Source organism: Tachypleus tridentatus, chromosome 13 (genome assembly GCF_004210375.1).
Source record: "Tachypleus tridentatus isolate NWPU-2018 chromosome 13, ASM421037v1, whole genome shotgun sequence".
NCBI lineage: Eukaryota > Metazoa > Arthropoda > Merostomata > Xiphosura > Limulidae > Tachypleus > Tachypleus tridentatus.
Window position 1 is genome coordinate 221,354,860 of NC_134837.1, and position 21,011 is coordinate 221,375,870.

The window sequence follows — 21,011 nt, forward strand, 5'->3', positions numbered from 1 at the left end:
TGTAGAACGCATGTGTAAAAAATTTGAAAAACAAAACAAATCCAAACATATTAGATTTCAACAATAATTATAATGGGGTAAAATATAATGACAGTTACAATAATAAATATTATTGAACATTAGTTTGAATGGAATAAATAAAAAGTTGTATGAAATATCAATCTACTGAGGGGTGAAAACAAAACATACTAATGAGACTTGCTTATATCACACCTAAAACTTGGAGTAATATGAGAAATACCAACAAAAACTACACTTACACTACCTAACTTGCAGGAGATATCCTTACCATAGAGTACTTATTAATTTATTTTACACAAAAAGAAGTTATATAACCCAATTTCTACATGTTAATGTCTCACGTCCAATTTGTTGTACGTACGTGTAGATAGAAAAGAATTAGTATGGTACTGAATGTATAATATAAGAACAATTATCAGACAATAGTTTACTGCCATTGTTCAACAAGTACACATTGAGCAATTTACAGTATTGTATAACAAGAAATGTTGTTTATCAGGTACATGAAACTTATTTATTAGATAATTTGTTTCTTACTGCATGATTATAAGAAGAAAAGTTAAATTGTTTCAATATTAAATATTTAATTAGTTTGTATCATGAAATGTTTTCATAAGATGAAATCGCCTTTAAATTACTATACTGTGAATAAAAAGTACTCAGTTTTATACAGGTTATTCATCTTTATTTTCAAGTTTGAGTTTATTTGTATGTCAAGCAAAACAATGACAGCTAAACATCAACATTCAAATTACATCAAACAAAAGTGTAGTGTTGTTGTGTTATAGATATGAAGAATAATTACTACTTATCTTATGTACAGCTTGTCTATTTGAGCAAGAAAACACTGTATTTTTATTTTTTGTGTACCAAACACAAGTTGTTTAAGAGAACTTGATAAAATATCTCATGTAGCATGTTCAAAGCACAAATAAACACTAGCATCTAACATTGTTTCAAAGTGGGGAAGATAATGGTAAGGAGAAACTAGAGTTAAGTAAGATAATAAGGTTTGATTAAAAAAGATAATGAAAGTGGGGTGGAATGTGCCCCTTCTGCCACCCTGGGTAAATATCCTTGTCATACTTGGATTTTTAGTAGTTAATTTATTGGGTACATTTTTAAAGGATCAATTCACCCTAAAAAAATCAATTTTATTTAGAATAGTCATAATATATGTAAAATATTTCTTTACAGAATATTTAATAATTTTCCCAATTCTAATGTCAGTTAATGTTAGTGATGCTTGTTTTTTTATCATGTCCTTATCTTCATTGTTGTTAAAGTTTTTTAGCTATTTAACAGGCTGTTCTTTTGACTGCAAATGATAGATTTTTTCATGTAAAAATGGAAGTTCTTACAGACTACTTTTGTCTTCTTTTTTAAGTTTATTATAAACATTTTCAGTAAACTCATAATAAATATTTTAAGAATATCATTGTATGGAAGGAATTTATAATATTTGATAAAGGTTCACTGCATTCATTAAAGACTAAAACACTTTTAGTGTTTTGTTTCAAACTGTTTTGATTTTTCATGTTTTATTCTACAGTACTTTTAAAAGTGGTTTACGTTTCCAGAGGCAAACTTGCATTGACATAGTATATCCACAAAAGTAGTCATTACAACAGTACATTATATATATCTTGACTTTTATTTGAAATATAATTGTTTTGGAGTTCTTAGTATGTCTGTTCTGTTTTTGAATTAAAATTTTCATACTGTTATGTATATTTTAGAGAATTGTTGCCTTTTTAAAGTTGTACAGTTGTGGATTATGTCAACATGCAGAACAGTTCTAATTCCTTTACCCTTTGTCTTGCCTCAATTTTTCTATTTCTTTGGCATGTTTTTCAAAATGTTCACCTTCAAGCCTATCATTTGCCATTATGAAACCTATGACAGGTTGTGTATTGCAGAATCATCATTTTCTCCCCATTGAGTTAGGTTCTCATTTTTTTATTTTCTCAGTATGTATTTGAACATCTGATTGTTCTATGATTGATGTTTTACTACATTGGAGTCTGATCTCCTTCCATTATACTAGTTATATATCTAAACTCCTTGTTTGTGGATGCTTTAGGTTAATCATGGGTGATCATCTTTCTTTGTTCCTATTTTCCTCTCTTTTGCATTCTGTAGTCAGTTATGTAAGATGCAGGTTCTTATCATTACTCAATTTTTACCAACTCAACTGTGGTTTCTTCTGCTACAATCACTTTCTCACTGGTAAACCAGTCCCATTATTGTTTTTGAACATCATTTTTTTGATAATCTCGAACATTCATTTTTCATGCTGATGTTCAATACCTATGGCTTCACGATTTGCTGTTGTTAGGTTCTTTGTTAAAGAAGCCTTATTCTTTGTAACAGTAGCTCATATGTTGACTAACTCTTACCAAAGCTCTTCCCTTGTGCCTTGTCAATGCCACTGGGCTACTTTCAGCTTGGTGCATTAACACATAATATTTCATGTATACTTTTCAATTCCCAGAGACATCACTAGACTCTTCAATAAGGGGAGGCTCAGGCATGTAGGCACGGGAAATTTCTGGGTTTCAATATGATATATGTCATACTTTTCTATTTTGATTTTTCAAGACACCGTCTGGGGATTTGGGTCACTGTCAAATGGAATCAGGACACTGTCTCTAAGTACCAATGACTAGTGATACCTCTACCAACTCCTCAGCAAATTGTTTCATTTTTCATTTTCTGTTTCATAGTTGTGGCTTTCCACTTTTTTCTGTAGCTGATTACAGAGGTGCTTTATCAGCTACTTTCAAATGTCATGGAAGCCATTAATGTATTATCAGAACCATTAAAAAACCTCTCCTAAGAAAAATCATTCAAGGAATTAAATTTTTTAGAAACTATACTAAATGTGGTTTTATTTTAGTCTTACATTTCTTTACTTCTTACCTTTTCCTGCCTTCAGTGACTAGTTTGTTAAATCATTTATTCCTCAAAACATATTTATTGTTTGTATCAGGCAGAAACATTTCAGTAATGATGCTCTTGATGTTTGCCATACATTGTTTTCTCAGAAGGCTTTGAAAAGGTTGTTTGTTCCGTACAAAAAAAATCACATTTCTCTGACTGTGCTCTGGCTATTTTAACATTATGTGCATGCATGATATTGGTACATTGCACCAGCCCTGTTTATGTAGAGGTGTAAATATACAGCAATGTTTACTAAAATAATTCTGGATTCACTGTGTGCCTTCATGAAACTTGGTAAGCTTTTAGTAAACATTACCAAGCTCCTACGTAGAGTGTTTACAAGAGGGTTGTAAGTTGTGAGATGAAAAGCCAACATATATGTACTATGAGTTTAGGTCTTAAAGCAATTTTACATAAAATATAGCTTAAACAGTTACATCCATATAAAATTCAACAAACCATCATTTTGTTGTAAGACTTACATCAGCATAAATTTGTATGTTTTATTAAAATAAATGACTGTATTATCTATATGCAGAGAAGTTATTAAATGTTAAATTATATTACTAATTTAAACATTTCTGTACATAAACATGATATATAGGCTGTTCAATCATTGGTTACCATGTATGTACCTTCATCTATGCATTACTGAAATAACATGTCAGTATGCTTTATTCTTCTAGATTGCATTTCCATAAATAACACTGCACAACAAAGTTTTTCCTTCTTGAACACTGTTGGGTGTTCCTTATAGATTTTTGGCTGCTGATCACGAAAATCACATCCAAATTTGCCAATCACAAACCATTTCATCAAAATCTTCAGTTTTGCTACAATGGAAAAACGATATCAGTGCAACTGTAATCCGTCAATGTTTGCTGACTACTGTTGGACACTGCAACGTTATGCACCGGACATTGAATACAAACACAAATCAGGAGCAAAACACTTTTAATTATGTTGAACTTAATAGCGTATTAGAAACGTAAATGCAATTAAACACGTTAATGCCGGTAAACAGTGAACTGTCGATTTTTTGTAGATGTCCCTATGTGATGAAGCAAAACCAAAACTATATTTGTGCATACCAACCAGGTACCTGTCACAATCAGCAAAAACTTTTCAGGAAGCAAAACTTTTCAAAAAAATTGTTGTGCAGTGTAACTTGCACACAGCTTCATTGTCGATGGCAATATGATAAGGATTATTTAATAAATCTAGAGAACTTTTTTTTCTTATTTGGTTTCTGCAGAGAGCAGATACCAAATGCTCAAGTGATTATGAACCTGATTGCAGTGTGGCAGACAGTTTCAGTAATTTAGGATTTAATTATTGACATTGTCTTTCCCTTAGACACTGAACAATATCTTGGTTTCATCTGTAAATAGTTCCTTGGACTTCTTGTCCTCTACACAAAGTTAAACCATTTCCTCTTTAATGATATCATTTATGACCAGGTAGCTGGAATCATCATGGGATCCTCACTGGGTTTCACGATAGCCCGTAGTTTTCTCTGTTATCATGAATGTAAGTGGCTACAAAACTGCCCACATTAATTCAAACTTGTTTTTCACAAATACTGTATTAAAGAGGTTTTTATTCTGTTCCAACAATCAAGCTACATTTCCTAGTTCCTTTCTTATCTTTATTCCCAACCTTCCAGTATCAAATTTACAATAGTTATAATTCTTGAAATGTATTGATTGATTGATTTAGTGTTTTATGGCACAAAGCATCGAGGCTATCTGCGCCAGACATTCGGTAAAAATGTAAAAAATAAATAAATAAATAAATGTAGTAATAGACATAAATGGAAATGAAGGTAAAACAAAAAAGTATAAAACCAATGTTGACACCTAGTCTATAATGTTAAGACAGAAGGCAGAGTATAAGAAGTTGTAAGGTATTTACTCTAACAAAAAGGTAATGATCATAACCCGCCAGGAAGACTAACAGGTAAGTTCAAGAACCACCGTCAATCTCCTGAAGTTGGCCTTTCCAGTCCTGGTTCCGGGTTATGTGTCATAGCAGCTATTATCAAAATGTAAAAGAATAAAAGTTTTAAAAGACACTCCGCAAAATCGTAATAATGAGTAGCCAAATGTCCAGTAAAAAGATAAAAGTCAAGTAAATGGAGTAAAATTTGTAAGAGTAATTGAAGATAAAAGCAAAACGGCAATTAAAACAGAAAATGGCGTAAAAACCAATGTTGACATCCAGTCAACAAAGTTGTAAAGGACTACCTGCAGCAGAATGGTAATGATCATAACCCGCCAGGAAGACTAACAGGTAAGTATAAAAAACCACCGTCAGTCACCTGAAGTTGGTCTTTCCAGTCCTGGTTCCGGGTTATGAGTCAATATGGCCAGTACTAAAAAGTAAAGTAGTAAAAGTGTGAAATGATATGCAGCAAAAGTATAATAACAACTCGCCAGGACGACTAACGAGTAGTTCAAACGGACAGTTCAAACAGTAGCGTTAGTCACCTGAAGTTGGCCTTTCCAGTCCTGGCGTCGAGTTATTTAATGTTCTGGCCATTGTCCAATGTCAAATTGAATGAGAGAGATTAAAACTGTAAAAAAGGAACCACAATTAAAAAGGTGTAATGAATAAATATGCAACACTTAAATGAGATTAAAAAGATTAATGGCCATTAAAAAATAAAAACATTATCAAGGTGGACAGAGTTACCATTACCAATAACTCTGTCCAATGTTACAGACTGACCTGGGAAAAAATATGTTTAAAATATTGCCGTCGTTGAGAATTGTAACGATGGCAAGAAAGTAAAACGTGGCTGATAGTGATTTGAGTGTTACACAAACTACACATTGGTGCATCAGTTCCAGATAAAAGAAAATGATGAGTTAAAAAACTGTGACCAATGCGTAGCCTAGTGAGAACAACTTCCTCCTTCCGAACTTTACGGAAGCTAGATGGCCAAAGTCCAATTTTGGGTTTGATTTGAAAAAGTTTGTTGTCGCGTTGCTCACTCCAAGTGGACTGCCAGCTGGCACGGAGCCGAGCCTTGAAGACAACACCATAGTCCATGTACGGAATAGGCATAGGAGTGGTGGTGCTAAAGCAGACATATTTAGCTGCCATGTCTGCAAGCTCGTTCCCGCGAATACCAACATGGCCTGGTATCCAGAAAAACTGGATTGAAGTAGCTGCTAATGAGAAATGGGCCAGTCAGTTTCGAATATCAGCAAGAATAGGATGTGAGCTAACGTGTAGCGATTCCAAGGCAAGTATAGAACTAAGCGAATCAGTATAAATAGTGCAGTTGGAGTACTGCTCAGCTGCAATATGATCCATGGCAAGAGATATGGCATACAGTTCAGCAGTGAACACTGAAGCTGCAGAAGAGATTCTGCACGCAACTACTGACCCAAAGCAAACCATAGCAGATCCCACTGAATTACCTGATTTGGAACATTCTGTATAAATGGGAACTGAATGATTGTTTGAAAGATATTCATTGAATAAAGACGGTACTTCCAATCTGGAGTATCTGCCTTTTTAGGTGACTGAAAGAAAAGTCACATTTGGGGGCTGTAATAAGCCATGGTGGGATGGGCCGACCTGTGGAATCTGCAATGTTATCCAAGGACAGACCCAATTCATCCAATGCGCCCGGATGCGAAGGCCAAACGGAGCAATGACAGATCGTCTGTTCTGAAAAAGTAATGCCCACCGAGGAAGGAAAACACATTTCCAGGTGGGATGCTTTGGTAAGGAATGAAGTTTCGAAGTATATTGTAAAGACAGTTGCAAACGGCGAAGGTGTAAAGAAGGTTCATGAGATTCAATGTATATACTTTGAACTGGAGAGGTACGGAAAGCCCCAGTGCAGAGTCGAAGTCCCTGGTGATGAATGGGGTCCAGCATCTTTAAGGCCGAGGGTCTGGCAGAACCATAGACCATTGATCCATAATCGAGTTTCGATCTAATAAGAGCACGATATACCTTTAACATTGAACAGCGATCTGCCCCCCAACTGGTAGAAGAGAGAACACGGAGGATGTTCAGTGCTCTTGTGCATTTGACCCGAAGCTGCTTTAAGTGTAGTATAAAGGTCAATTTACGATCAAAGATAAGCCCCAAGAACTTGGTCTCCGGGACCACTGGCAGCAAAACTTCACCGATATGAAGTTCAGGATCAGGGTGAATACCCCGTCGACGGCAAAAGTGCATGCATACAGTTTTGGAGAGAGAGAAATTAAAGCCGTTCGCCAGAGTCCACTTCCGTACACAATTGAGGGCGGTTTGTAGTTGCCGCTCAATATATCTCATGTTTGACGATTGACATGACATGTGAAAGTCGTCGACATACAGCCCATTCGCAACAGTGAGAGGGAGTTGTTCAGTGATGGCATTTATCTTTATACTAAAGAGTGTAACACTCAATACACAGCCTTGAGGGACTCCAAGTTCCTGTACAAAAGAACGGGAAAGTGTCGAACCCACACGAACTTGGAATCTCCTGTCCATTAAAATTTTTTTAATAAACATGGGTAGATGGCCACGTAACCCATATGTATGGAGGTCTCGCAAAACGCCATACCTCCATGTTGTGTCGTAAGCCTTCTCTATGTCAAAGAATATTGATACAAGATGTTGGCAGTTGAGAAAGGCTTCTCTGATAGATGTTTCAAGACGAATTAGGTGGTCTGTGGTGGAGTGCTGTCGACGGAACCCACAATGGGTGGGCGAGAGTAGGTTGTGTGATTCAAGGAACCAAACAAGACGAGCATTAACCATCCTTTCTAATGTCTTACAGAGACAGCTCGTCAAAGCAATTGGACGGTAGTTCGAAGGAATCTTGGGATCTTTCCTTGGCTTAGAGAAAGGTAAAATAATAGCCTGGCGCCAGGCATCAGGAAAAACATTCTCCTGCCAGATCCGGTTGAAAACAATCAGAAGGACATCAAGAGAAGCAGGAGATAAATGGTGCAGCATGTCATAATGAATATCATCAGGTCCAACAGACGTACTGGCAGACCGATGAAGGGCCATTTTTAGTTCCACCAGGGTAAAGGAACAATTATAGTCAAAGAAACAGTCAGTTCGAAAGGAAAGAGGTGATCGCTCTGCCCGAGTCTTGATGGCCAGGAAGGTGGAGGAACAAGCAGAAGTGCTAGATACCCGGCAAAAGCTTTCACCTAGAGTGTTAGCGATGTTCCAAACATCAGTCACCTCCTGACCATCAGAGAGTAAGATCGAGAGGGGGACAGAATTGTAGTGCCCATTAACCTTTCGAATCCTGTCCCATATGATCTTGGAACTGGTGGTAGAATATATGTTGGTTGTGAACTTAATCCAAGATTCCTTCTGGCTTTGACGTCTTACCCACCTTGCATGTGCACGGGCCCGTTGGAAAGCAACCCGGTTGAAAGTGTGGGATATCTACGAAAAGTATCCCAGGCCCGCTTTTGAGCCTTCCGTGCTAAGTGGCAAGCAGGATTCCACCACGGACGAGGATATCGTGGAAAACGTGTCGAGGTTTTAGGAATACACTGAGCTGCTGCATGTGCAATACAGTCAGTTACCGCTGCTACACAGTCGACTATTGATGGCTGATTTACGATGGCAGGATCAAGTTCTGCGAGAGCAGTGAAAGTGGACCAGTCTGCCTGATCCAGCTTCCACCGGGGCACGCGGGTAGGGTGGCATCGACCACGGCCAGTCTCTCTCAAAAGGATCGGAAAATGATCACTGCCTAGTGGATTACTGTCAACCCTCCATGAAAAATGGGAGAATAATGAAGGGGAGCAAACTGAGAGATCAATAGCGGTAAAGGACTGACTAGGTTCATGAAAGTAAGTGGAAGAACCAGTATTGAAAAGAGAAAGATTGTGATCAGAAAGCATCCGCTCTACAGATCGGCCACTCCCATCAATAATAGCACTTCCCCAGAGGGGATGATGGCCATTAAAATCCCCTAGGATTAGAAATGAAGATGGCAACTGTTCAACGATCTTGAAATGTAATCTGGTTATATCATTATAACACAGAATTTTTAATATTTGTTCTAATTATTTTATGTTACATGAAGAAATTACCCTTCTATATAAACACGTGTTAAATAAAGGCTATTCAACTGATTTTCTAATGAAAATTACACACAATTTCCTAAAAACCGAATTCCAACCCTCTGCCGATGTACACACTGTCCTCAAATTTATCATTATCTCCCTTCCTTTTATGGGTTCACAATTTCTACCAACTAAGAAACAACTCTCTTCCCTAACAAAAACCTTCTACCCTCAGATTCAGTTTATAATATGTTACAGACTTAGCCTCTGCATTGAAAACCGAATTCAGCACAAAAATCAATACCTAAACCTCTATGTTCATGGCTCATTTAAGTGACTGTAAGGTCATGTGTGTTGGCAATGTGAAACACCACATAAAACTAAAGTCTTTGAACATTTAGGAGTATCTAACAGAACCAATCTTCCACTACATAAACTCAGCCACTCATCCTTTTGTACGCATTCTGAAATCACTGGTCACAATATCTCATTTAATGATTTCTGTACCATTACCACAGGATCTTCAGACCTTGAACTCTAAATTAAAAAACATCTTCCCATAGTTAAAGGTTACTTAATCCTTAATGATTACAAAATTCTCTAGATCTAAAATTGTTCTAAATTTTCACGTTACTTATCTGCTGTGTAATATATATATTAATAATAAATAAACTAATGATTATGTAATTATATCATAATTTTAGAAATAATCATCTTTGTAACAAGTTTCAGATTCTGCTGATAATGGAATAAGTTATTCCAAACCATTTTAACCTGTAAATAAAATGTTTTTTTTTTTTGTTTCATTAACTGTCTTCCTCTTTATTATTAAACATAAAGGTAATTGGTACACTAAAGCATACTTTTAAGCAGTCAACCAGTATCTTGAGCCAGTCCTGAATAGGTATACAAACCCATCTTGTCTTCCTTTGATGAAGTTCTTTCACATAAATATAAGAATTTGACAAATCTTCCCTGTAGATACCTGTAGCCTGTCTGATGTTAGAGATAGAAAATTTTTGTGTGAGATTTGGTGGGATAAACTTTTCTGAGTTGATGCTTCTTGCTTTACATGTGCATTAAATCTGAAGGAAAGTTTATTGATAATGTGGTCAAGAAACAGGATGGTTACTGTTTTATTAAAATAATCATCCACAGAACAATATTATGTATTTGCACATTGGGCTTCTCAATGACTAACTCATGTCATGCTAACCATAATTTTAAACCTGTTTGCAATACACTGCTATGCTTGAAGATACAATGTCAGTAATCATCTATGTTCATTCTTAGTGAAGTCATTGTCTTATTAATAAAACACCAGAAACAATGTCTCAGCTTGGTCCTTGCATATTTATAGAATTTGTTTTCAAAAAGTAAAGGAGACATTGTAAAGCTATTAAAGAAAAATGAATTCAAATGATTCCAGTATTCTTGAATGAGTGGCAGCATTTTTCTTATTTTCAGTAACCCAATTGTCATTAACTTTTAAAGTTATCATTTCAGTATACACACTAACCTCGTACATGTGAATTAAGAATGGAAGAAATAAATAGAACCTTTCACAGCCTTCATTATTCTCTATCCAGCATGTAATGTACTCATTGAAAAGTGGAAGGCATTATGAACTTGCTCTGTGTTGGATGCCTTTTTGGTGAATAACATCTCATAGTTACCCATATTTTAATGAGGATTTAATCCAAGTTATTATTTCTTTAACTTGATTTATACAATTTTATATTGACGGAGCTGAACATGAATTAATAAAAAAAATAAATGAGTGACCTACACAATAAGTATGCATAGCCTTGCTTTGCATATCCAGAATTTTTGTTTGAACAATAGCCATTGTAGATACTCTCTCATATCTTTGACAATGCAATTATTTTAGATATAATAATCCAACATTACTCATGATCTTTGTAATTATGTTGTTCTGACCCTCTGTAGCTATACAAAGCTAGTGAATTTTTCCTTAGTATCACAGTTTTCATTTACAAAAGTGGAAACATATTGGTAGGTGTTCCATATTGTGAAAAGACACTTCATCTGCAAGAACATAGTAGAATACAGCCTTTTTACCTCATCAATAATTTTACTCAAATTGCATTATATCCTGCGATACTGACGATGTAATTTTGTGACAAGGTAGATAAATATGTAGCATTTTTTTCCTCAGGATGATACAAATGAGCACTCTGTATTTTTGTCTCAGAAAGTCTATACAAAGTGATATTGAATTATTTTGGCCATGGAAGAGTGAAAGCTAAAACATTTGGACAAAATTTATGCTCTTGTGGTTGAGGTACATGTATAATACATGATACAATGGTTAGTAAACTGCAACACTACAGATGTGGTTTGAGCTGAACATATATCTTTTGTAAACTAATACAAGTTTTTACCAACTAATTTAAAAGCTCAAAATTGTCTTTAGAGAAAAAGGTAATATGTTGATAATGTTTTAGCTAACAAAGGGACCACTGTTGAGATTTAAATCTATGGGAGAGAGGAGACCTACATGAAGATGGTTTTGCAAAACAATTAATTGCATAGTTTTCTTTTACATTGATTTTAACCAATTCTTTTATTTCTTTTGAGATTTTATATGATATTGTAGTTTCATTTGGCTGTTATTTTATTTTGACTGTTACAGGTTAGCTTAGTAAGCCTGTTTGAACCTAATGATATAAACTCCTCTTGTTTGTCTTTCCATAACCCAAGGTGTATGAATTGCTTTATGCACTAAAACTGTACTTTACTAATGCTTAAAATAAAAAGATTGTACTCCATCTCTTATATATTGTATATATTGTTGCTGTATTTTATTTTACTTTGCAAATAAATTAATATATCATCAAAGGTTAATTCAACAGTGGATGTATAGCTTTGCAGTCTTTGACTGATTGTTGGTTAAAGAAAAACACAAAGTGTTATTTCAATATTAAAGGTCTCTGTTATATTAGTTATAAAAATAATTTTAATAAATGAAGTAAATTTATGTAGTGTTGAAAGTAAATTTATTAAGAAACTTGGACCTTTCTCAGTATAAAATCTGAGATCTGAAAAAGGATTTAATCCTTGTATTATATTAGTGACTTATTTAATTTTTACAGATTCTTGGGTTTCATGGAATAAGTATTTTCTGTATAAGTTTGTTACATATGTACTTAAAGTTTTTGTTTTTGGTTTTCACTGTACCTATGAAATTTTAACATGGATTTCTTTATACATTGTGTTTCCTTGACTCTTGAAATTTCAGACCTACTAAATCTGAAGGTTATAATTTTCCTACATTGAAAATATAACATAACATTACATTTTGGGATAACATGGGACTTATTGATTCATATCAGTTGTAACATCCTCGAAAGTAAATTAAAACTATTTTAAAAATTCTAAAGCCAGATTTTACACTTTATGTAGTTAATAAACTTTCTTGCACCATTCTAGTAACCTTTCTCTAAACCCTTTCCAACAATTCAATAAATTTCCTTAGGTAAAGATCCCAACAATGCAAGATAACAAATTATAACCTGAATAAATTCAACCCAAAATCTTATTTGCCCTACTACTAGCAACAGCACGCTGTTTGAATGGCTCTATAGATTGATTTGCTGTTATATTAAATGTTGCTCCATATGAATCCACACGATGATTGCTGATGTTTAAATGTAATTTAATGTGACGAACTACATTCATACCATCCACACCGTGAAACTGTAACAATCAAGAATTAACAAGTTTAGCGACATCGCCAAAGTTCATATAAGCAAACACACGCACATATTCGAATTACAGGCCCATATAAACCAATTGTACACAAAACCATATTGTTACTGGTACGACAACCAAATTACAGCTTGACATACCTACTAAATCAACACGAGATCGTGGTAAGATAGAAACAATGAATTAATACATATACTAAATATCTCATACATTTCGACTCTTGTGTTATCAAAATCAAGACAATCTTTTGAAAGTTTCCAAAAGATACACAAATCAATACCTCGTTCGACCGGCAGGTACATGGGGAGTCCCTAATTTAAATTTCAAAGCCTGCAGTGTCTATTGTACGAAATCTCACGTGGTTGTGACTACGCTAAAACTAAAAATCGTGGCAGGTATTCCGATTTAACACTTTGCTTAGTGCTGCCCTTAGTGTGAATACGTAACAGTCAATGATAAGTTTGTTACGTGTGACAGTTAATGATCATTTTGTTTACGAGTGGCAGTTAATAATCATTTTAAACACACACATACACATGTACATAACCTTTTTCATGTAAACTATGAAATAAGAGACGATCATTTAATTATGTTTGTACAATATAAACAAAAAAACATTATTCAAACACAAAATTATTGGCGAATTTTATGTATTTTTAACACTAAGAACATTTCACTGTTATTAATTCAATTATTCAGTTGCACACTACATCCATTTATTTGTTGCTAATAATAATATACACACAAGTTTACAATGTTAATTTGTTGGTTAAATATTGAAGATCATTTTGTACGTGATGAAGACGGCTCATTCAGCGTATAATTAGTGTATTCTGTTTAGTATTACTGGTTTCTTCTTGTGGTACACATTCGTTAACATCAGTTATAAGTTCTTTGGACTTAATTCCCCCCCCCCTTCAACCCAAACATGCCCGCCCTTTAAGCCGTGGGGTGTTTATGAAGTAACGATCAATCCCACTTGGGATTGGTAAAAGAGTAGCTCAAGAGTTGGCGGTGAGTGGTGATGACTAGCTGCCTTCCCTCTAGTCTTACACTGCAAAATTAGGGGCGGCTAGCCCAGATAGTCCTCGTGTAGCTTTGCGCGAAAGTCAGAAATCAAACTAAACTAACTTATTCTGTTTGAGGTACAGAATGGATAATAAAGTAAAAATAGTTTCCTAGATTTTAACAACTACATTTGGTTTGAAAAAAGTCGATATTTTGTGTACAAAAAAAGACAATTTGTACGTTAAATATATATGTAAAAAACGTCTGGTTTGGGTTGAGAAAATTTTTTTATGTAGAAGAGCGAACAACGTTTTGACCTTCTTCGGTGAACCTGACGATGACCGAAAAAGGTCGAAACGTTGTTCGCTCCTCTACATAAAAACAAGCCGTTTTTTACATATACATTTTTCTCTACAAGTGGGTTGTCTCGTCATCACTAATTTGTACGTTATCAATTTGCATATTCTGCTTGGAAAATGTTTTGGCAATCAACCGGAACGTACAAAGTAACCTTAAAAAAAAGTTAAAGTTTTATAGGTTAAACCAGTTGGAAATGTTTAAGATAAATTAGAATGCAAGAAAAAATTCATTTTTACTTTTCTCGATTCAACAGGAAAATGAAAGGGGTTCGTAAAGTCTGATAGTCTAAGAAGGATCCATAATCACTAGGAGAGAATTCAGTTTCGTTAATGGTTTTCAGTTGTTTACAGCAACACAAAGGTAGCAGTTATGATCGGTAAATCTCAAGGAATCTTATAAAATATATGTATTATATTTGCTGAAAAAAAAGGCTAATCACACATTTTAGACAACCGAGTAAGTTGCTGAGGAAACTTGTTATTTATTTACTATAGATTTGGTTTATATGAATACTGTAGAAGTTCTGTACAAGCTGAAGAGATGGACGAAAGACAAGATCTTTGTCTTAACTGTGTTGTTGAGGAAACCTTTATGTTATCTATGAGAAGATGTTAGAGAATGGAAGAGAGTTAAAAAAAGTCTTATATGCAACAGGATAGTTTAATTTATACTCATCTTTTATTAAAGTACTCCACTATCTTCTTGATGACTGGCACAATGCTGTTTCAGCAGTAGTTGATGGTTTACTGCTGTATGCTAAGTTAAGCTGTAGTGTTTTCTATCTGTTTGTTTGTATTTGAATTTCGCGCAAAGCTACATGAGGGCTATCAACGCTAGCCGTCCCTGATTTAGCAGTATAAGACTAGAGAGAAGGCAGCTAGTCATCACCACCCACTGCCAACTTTTGGGCTATTATTTTACCAACGAATAGTGGGATTGACTGTCATATCATAACGCCCCCACGGCTGAAAGAGCGAGCATGTTTGGTGCGACGGGGATTCGAACGTACGACTCTCAGATTACAAGTCTAGCGCCTTAACCACCTGGCCATGTTGAGCCATTTTCTGTCTGATCCATAAGGGAGAGAAAAAGGTAAATGTATTAAACTTAGATCTTTAGAGAAATGCTATTTTTAGAAAGAAAACAGAGATTTACAGTTGTGGATTCACTTCAACTGTCGATTTTGTTATGATATTCGAGTAAAACTTCAAGTCTGATATTACAAATAGGAATATTTCGTTTGTAATCAAATTTTAGTGACATCTAGGACGTATAGTTTAAGATCTGAGGCCACACTTAGTTTAGTGAGAAAGACTACAATATTTAAGATTTATCTTAGAGGGTGGGTGGGTGAGAATTCGGGATTTGAAATTCTTTTTAGCTGGAAGTGTTTGTAATCTACGACCTCATGACGTTTAGGGAAATTATTTAATATATAAAACTACATTCAACGTAACGATAAATTGTTTAAGATATGAGACTGGCTTTAGTAGTACAATTTCAAGGTGAAGGATTAAACTTAGCGGGAAGTTGTTTTGAAATCTGGAACAACATATAGTTCAATGGGAAAGTGATGAGGTCGATTTACATGGCCCCTTATGTTGAAGATATGCTCTTCGTTTCTTTCGACACGTTTCTACTCTCATTCTGCAGAGACTGCTGTAGGTGATACCATCACTAGCACACACAGCTTTGTATCCCCAAGGACAAGACTTGGGACACTGACATGATGTTCTACCAAAGCCATTTACAACACAGTCAGCATTGTAAGGGCAGTATTTCTTTTCGCATGGTTCTGAAAATAGAGTATTTGATATAAGTGTTAGAAAACTTGTTGAAAAAGTATATATTACTTTGTCTTATTAACATCTTACAACATAAGCATAATTTACATAGGAAAGAGAGGACATATCCCTCTTAATTTTTATTTTGGCTGCTTCTACTAATTCAAGTTACCGAAAAGAAGCTTATACAACTTCAATTTATTAACTTAGAAACTAAATTCTGGCGAACTGATAGCCTCAAACAGGGGGCACTTTGAAAAGTACGAGGTAGTAATCATTCATTGAGAAAACCAGAGATAGACAAGCTAAAAAAATTTTTTTTTAGTATATTTAATAGTATGTATATGTTGTTGTTAATTATAAAATGACCAAAGTGAAATCGTTATGTCTGAATGATTGTGTAATATTTGTTCTGAGTAAAACATGAAAGTTAAAAATAAATATAAGTATTCATGTATATAATTCGCTTTTTCTATTGTATTCTGCTATTGTTGCCTTCTACGTAAACTTATTTTTGACACAAAGTTATAAATATTGTAAGTAACTCTATAAAACTAATATTTCCTTTTCAATATATATATTTCCACTCAGAGTTGAAACAAATTCCTTTTCAAATGTATAAATCATACTTTTACTTTTTTAAGAGCGCTGTTTATTTGAGAGCGCTATATTACATTATAAAGTTGCTAAGTTCGCAAACTTACATGAGAACCACGCGCTTCCGAATTTACAAAGTGTTTCAATGCCAATAAAGATGTAATTGTGTGTTTTCACATGGGGCTATCTGCTGAGCCCACCGATGGGATTCGAAACCCTGATTTTAGGGTTGTAAAGCCGTACACATACCGCGGTGCCAGTGGGGGGCCGATCAAAATCTCGCAAAGTGGTTGAAAATGTTCTCACCAGGGGCGTAGATTTTTTTACACCCGATTGGGGGGATGATTTTTGAAACCACTTATGTGGACTGTTCAATTTGCAAATTGGTAATCTCTGATTACGTGAACCTGAAAGCTGTAAACATGCAGTCACAGAGCAATCTTGTTGCCACGATACTTCAAGGTTTCCATGTAGGTTTGTATAAGTGAGGTGTTGTGAACAGTTTCCAAAATGTTAATAGAATAAAGACAAATGTGTCACAAATTAACTGCCACATGAATTTATTCCTGCACACTATCAACGATGGCCATTATACTTGACAAGGTTACTAATAATTTTCATTGCATGAATTACGTTTTCAACTATTAATAAAATTAGTAATTACCCTTGATAAGTTTACATCTACTCATAAACTGTTCGTGTTGTTTGATAAAAATAATTAAAATATCTTTGCGAACTCTTGAAAATTACACATCAATACAATGTTTTTTTTATTTATGCCTCTCGATTCCTTGAAGGAACATAGGGCCGCAATCGCTTGTGGATTCATTAACAGGCTGGTTTTTAAGTGAGTAGATTGTTAGCCCACTGCACAACCCCCAACCAGGAGGATAAACCTTAGCCGTCCCTAATTTTGCAGTGTAAGACTAGAGGGAAGGCAGTGAGTCATCACCACCCACCACCAACTCTTGAGCTACTCTTTTACCAACGAATTGTAGTCGCGCTAAACATGCTAGCCCTTTTAGCGCGACTGGGATGCGAACCCGCGACCCTCGAATTACGAGTCGCACGCCTTAGCACGCTCGACCATGGCGGGCACATCAATACAACGTGGCTCACAATTATTCATACTTTGTGATGATCTGTTTATGAATTTTTTCATAAGCTCTTCTATATTTACCTTGTCGATCTCATCTTTGTGAGTGTGACAAACTGCCACATGGTTGAGGCGGCACTGAGACATAGTTGACCATAACCACGTCTTCGACCGTCTTAATGAAGAAAACCTGTGTTCACATTCACAGCTAGATACTGGACATACAAGCAAAATTTTCATGAGAAGAAACACTGCACTAAACATCTGCTGGCTTGTTTCATGCATTTTACAGTAAGCATCCTTTGCACCTTTCAGAGATACTGCTTTTGTTGTTCCTTTGAACATGGGCAACTGAAACTCGAGCCGTTGTGCATGGATTTCTGGATAGAAGTTTATAACCGAGTGGTCAATCTTGCCAGATGTGATAATGTTTTCAAGTGCCAGATATTGCCTCAAGTCATTGTTGTCTGCATTGAATCTAGTGGCCAGATGTTCTATGACTGTGTCCACAAATTCAAAATATTGGCTTCTGTAGTAATCTCTAGCTGTTGCAGAATGGTGTGCTGAGCCATCACTTGTGATCCTTCTAGGAGATCTGCGAATGCGTGGTAGTTCAATAGGCACCAGATCTAGGGAAGTTACCTTTTCCTCAGCTTCATCAAATATCTTGTTGTAATTTTCCTCTGTTCGCAATACCCGCAGTTGCTCAACTGTCATTGCAGATGCTTCAATCATGCCACGTACTGTCGCTGATATGGCTTGGAATGCATGATTTAGTTCCTCTAATGCAGCTAATGGATGCTGAGCCATCAACAATCCTAAAACTGTCTTTCCTTTGTCAAATCTGGCCAGCAGACCTCGTGCTTTCACTGCTACATCTGATTTTTCATTTGCTACTTCAAACAAAGAATCAACAATGTCACTGAAGTGATCATTAGCACATGTAATTGTAGATAGGCGGCACAACCAGTGTGTTGGACACAGTGGGCGGATGTATTTAACTAGACCGTTGTGGCTGTCTGACGATACAATATTTTCAAAGATGGTCTTGTATTTGCCTGATCTCTGAAGCAAGACACCAAGTTCATGTATCCACTGGATAGAATCTCGAACACATTCACAAGCTTCAACTGCATGTTGTATTATTAAATTAGCCTTGTGTGCTCCGCATTGAAAAAACAAAGCTGATGGTTGCTTCTCTTTTATTTTTGCCTGGCATCCACGGTACGCACCACTCATGTTAGCGACTCCATCATAAGTTTGTGCTCTTAATCCAGACAGTGGTAAATTGAGTATAGTCAGTACATCAAGTATAGTGGAGGATATTGTTTTGCCAGTTGTATTGGAAACACTGTACAAACCAAGAAATGTATCATGGACGTCAAGGTTCTCATCTACGTATCGTACACATATTACTTCCTGTTTGGTACCTGTAACATCTTGAGTGCCATCAACCATTAATACAAAGATTTTACTTTGCTGCACTTCGTGTGCTATGTTCCTCAGTATTTGGTGGCTGAACATCTCCATTATTTCATTCTGAGTCTGAGGTGATGTGAATGTGGTTTTCTTTGACAAGTAGGCCGTCAACTCAGGATCTTCCTCTTCCAGGAGCTTCATTAACTGCAGGAAGTTCCCCTTCGTATGAGTATGTCCACGTAATGCTAAGCTTTGATGCAGTAAGAAACGTAAACTTCTGAATATTTTGGCTAAACTTCTTTTGCATTCTTCCTGCTGCTTCTTTTTTCCATCATATAGCTGGACAGTCACTGGAGTTACATCAAGTGAACCTTCTGGAGATATAGCGAATCTGTGCTGAAAGGAGGATTGATGTTCATTGAATTTCTGTTTTGCATTTTTCCAGTTGCAAAAACCGGTGGATATGAAGGTATACTCCACTGGCCTCTCCAATTTCCCTGTAAAAAGGCCTCTATTTTCCGCCTTGGCACAATGAAAGCATATGACGTTTTGAGTCTAATTGTCGAAGTGCAGCCATGGGAACTCAGCAAACCACTTGCCCTGAAAGTCGATATTTTGAGATTTTGCTATCTGTCGTGGTATTAGTTGTGCGTCTGGATGATATGGCTTTCCACACTGTATCTGTAGAGTGTCAGAATTTTCATTACTGCATAAACTTGTTTCACAACTATCTGGTGGTTCATGATGTGCAGTAGTTGCACAAGCATTTTCAGACTCGTACTCTGATGAACATGGTATTTCCTCTGTATGGTAAGTTTCTATTCCTTTGCTTGAGGTTGTTGGATTATCTGCATTGTCACTTGTAGTACTAGTAACTGGCTTATAGAACTGTCTAGTATCGGAAAGTTTCAGACGCTTGCTTGTCATAATTGGAATCTGTTTCCCAGATGACTCAACAGGCTAAAATACAGCTTTATTGAAAAACTCTAACGTACAACGAACAAAGATAGAACAGAATGAAAGTAGGTCTTAACTGTACAATATATTTAAGTCGAACGCGCGAACCTCACAGTAACTACTGAGCCGACTGACCGCCTGGGCATCGCTGGGACAATAATGTGTGCTAGTTACAACACAAGTAATTGCAAGTTTCTCGAAAAATGTTTAAACAATTACAAATTATTATATTCCTGTTAAAGCTCATCAAAAGGTAAACACGTTGTGATATAATGACTATAAGCACGTCTGTTAAATAAAAACACCTAAACAAAAACTAGCAATACAATTCAAGTAGAGGCTTCAGGCCGTTCCTTTTGTGTTCTAATTATACAAGAAAATACAATATTTTTACTATCTATGATAAGAGAATATTTTTTTTGCCATAAAGCCCCAGCACTTTATTAGAGGGCAGTGATAATCTGAAATTTCATGGATCAATGAGGGCCACAAACACAGGTCTAATGAGCCCTGTTGTAAAATCGAGGGTCAGACTAAAGGGAGCGGAGGGGGTGATGTAGGGAGTGTCTGGATCCGAGCGGCCCGAACCTGTCGTTAACTGTACACTAAACGTACACTATGGTTCGCGTCTTCGGCAGCTAAGAAGAGTGAGGCGTTCGACAATAAAACCAGCTAGTAATGCATAAGAACAAATGGCGTAGGAAAACCGCACAGTATACACATAAGATTGATGCAGCTACAAGCTACAAATGACCTGCCAGATCTAGATCAAAGGAATTTACGCTTGGGAGTAATATTTTCGAATTTAATGCTCCGTTCAATCTGTTGTGATGAAAATTTTACTTAATCTTACACTACGTATAAGGCGTAGGTAGATCCTGTGATAGTGCTTACAAGCCTTGAATGTATACTTAGGCCTACTGACTGATACTTACGAACTATCGCTTAGATCGAAAAGCTTAGAAGCATGCCTGTATTAAAGATATACATTTCGGCTACTGAAAAGGCCTACATCTAGGCCTAATTATGTAATTCGATTGGTAAGAACACGAG

At 35.8% G+C, this 21,011-nt stretch overlaps 1 protein-coding gene across 2 annotated transcripts in view; it reads right to left on the bottom strand.

The window, feature by feature from the left end:
- Positions 1-21,011, bottom strand: part of LOC143237863 (agrin-like) — a 30,811-nt gene that overhangs the window by 2,888 nt on the left and 6,912 nt on the right. Inside the window, exon 3 of one of the 2 annotated variants that reach the window (XM_076477545.1) lies at positions 12,009-15,900. The exons of the other annotated variant lie outside the window; for it this stretch is intronic. Coding sequence (XP_076333660.1) covers positions 15,665-15,900 — 236 coding nt within the window. The 3' untranslated portion in view covers positions 12,009-15,664. Of the gene's footprint in view, positions 1-12,008; positions 15,901-21,011 lie in introns of those variants that run through there. 2 annotated transcript variants of the gene reach the window in all.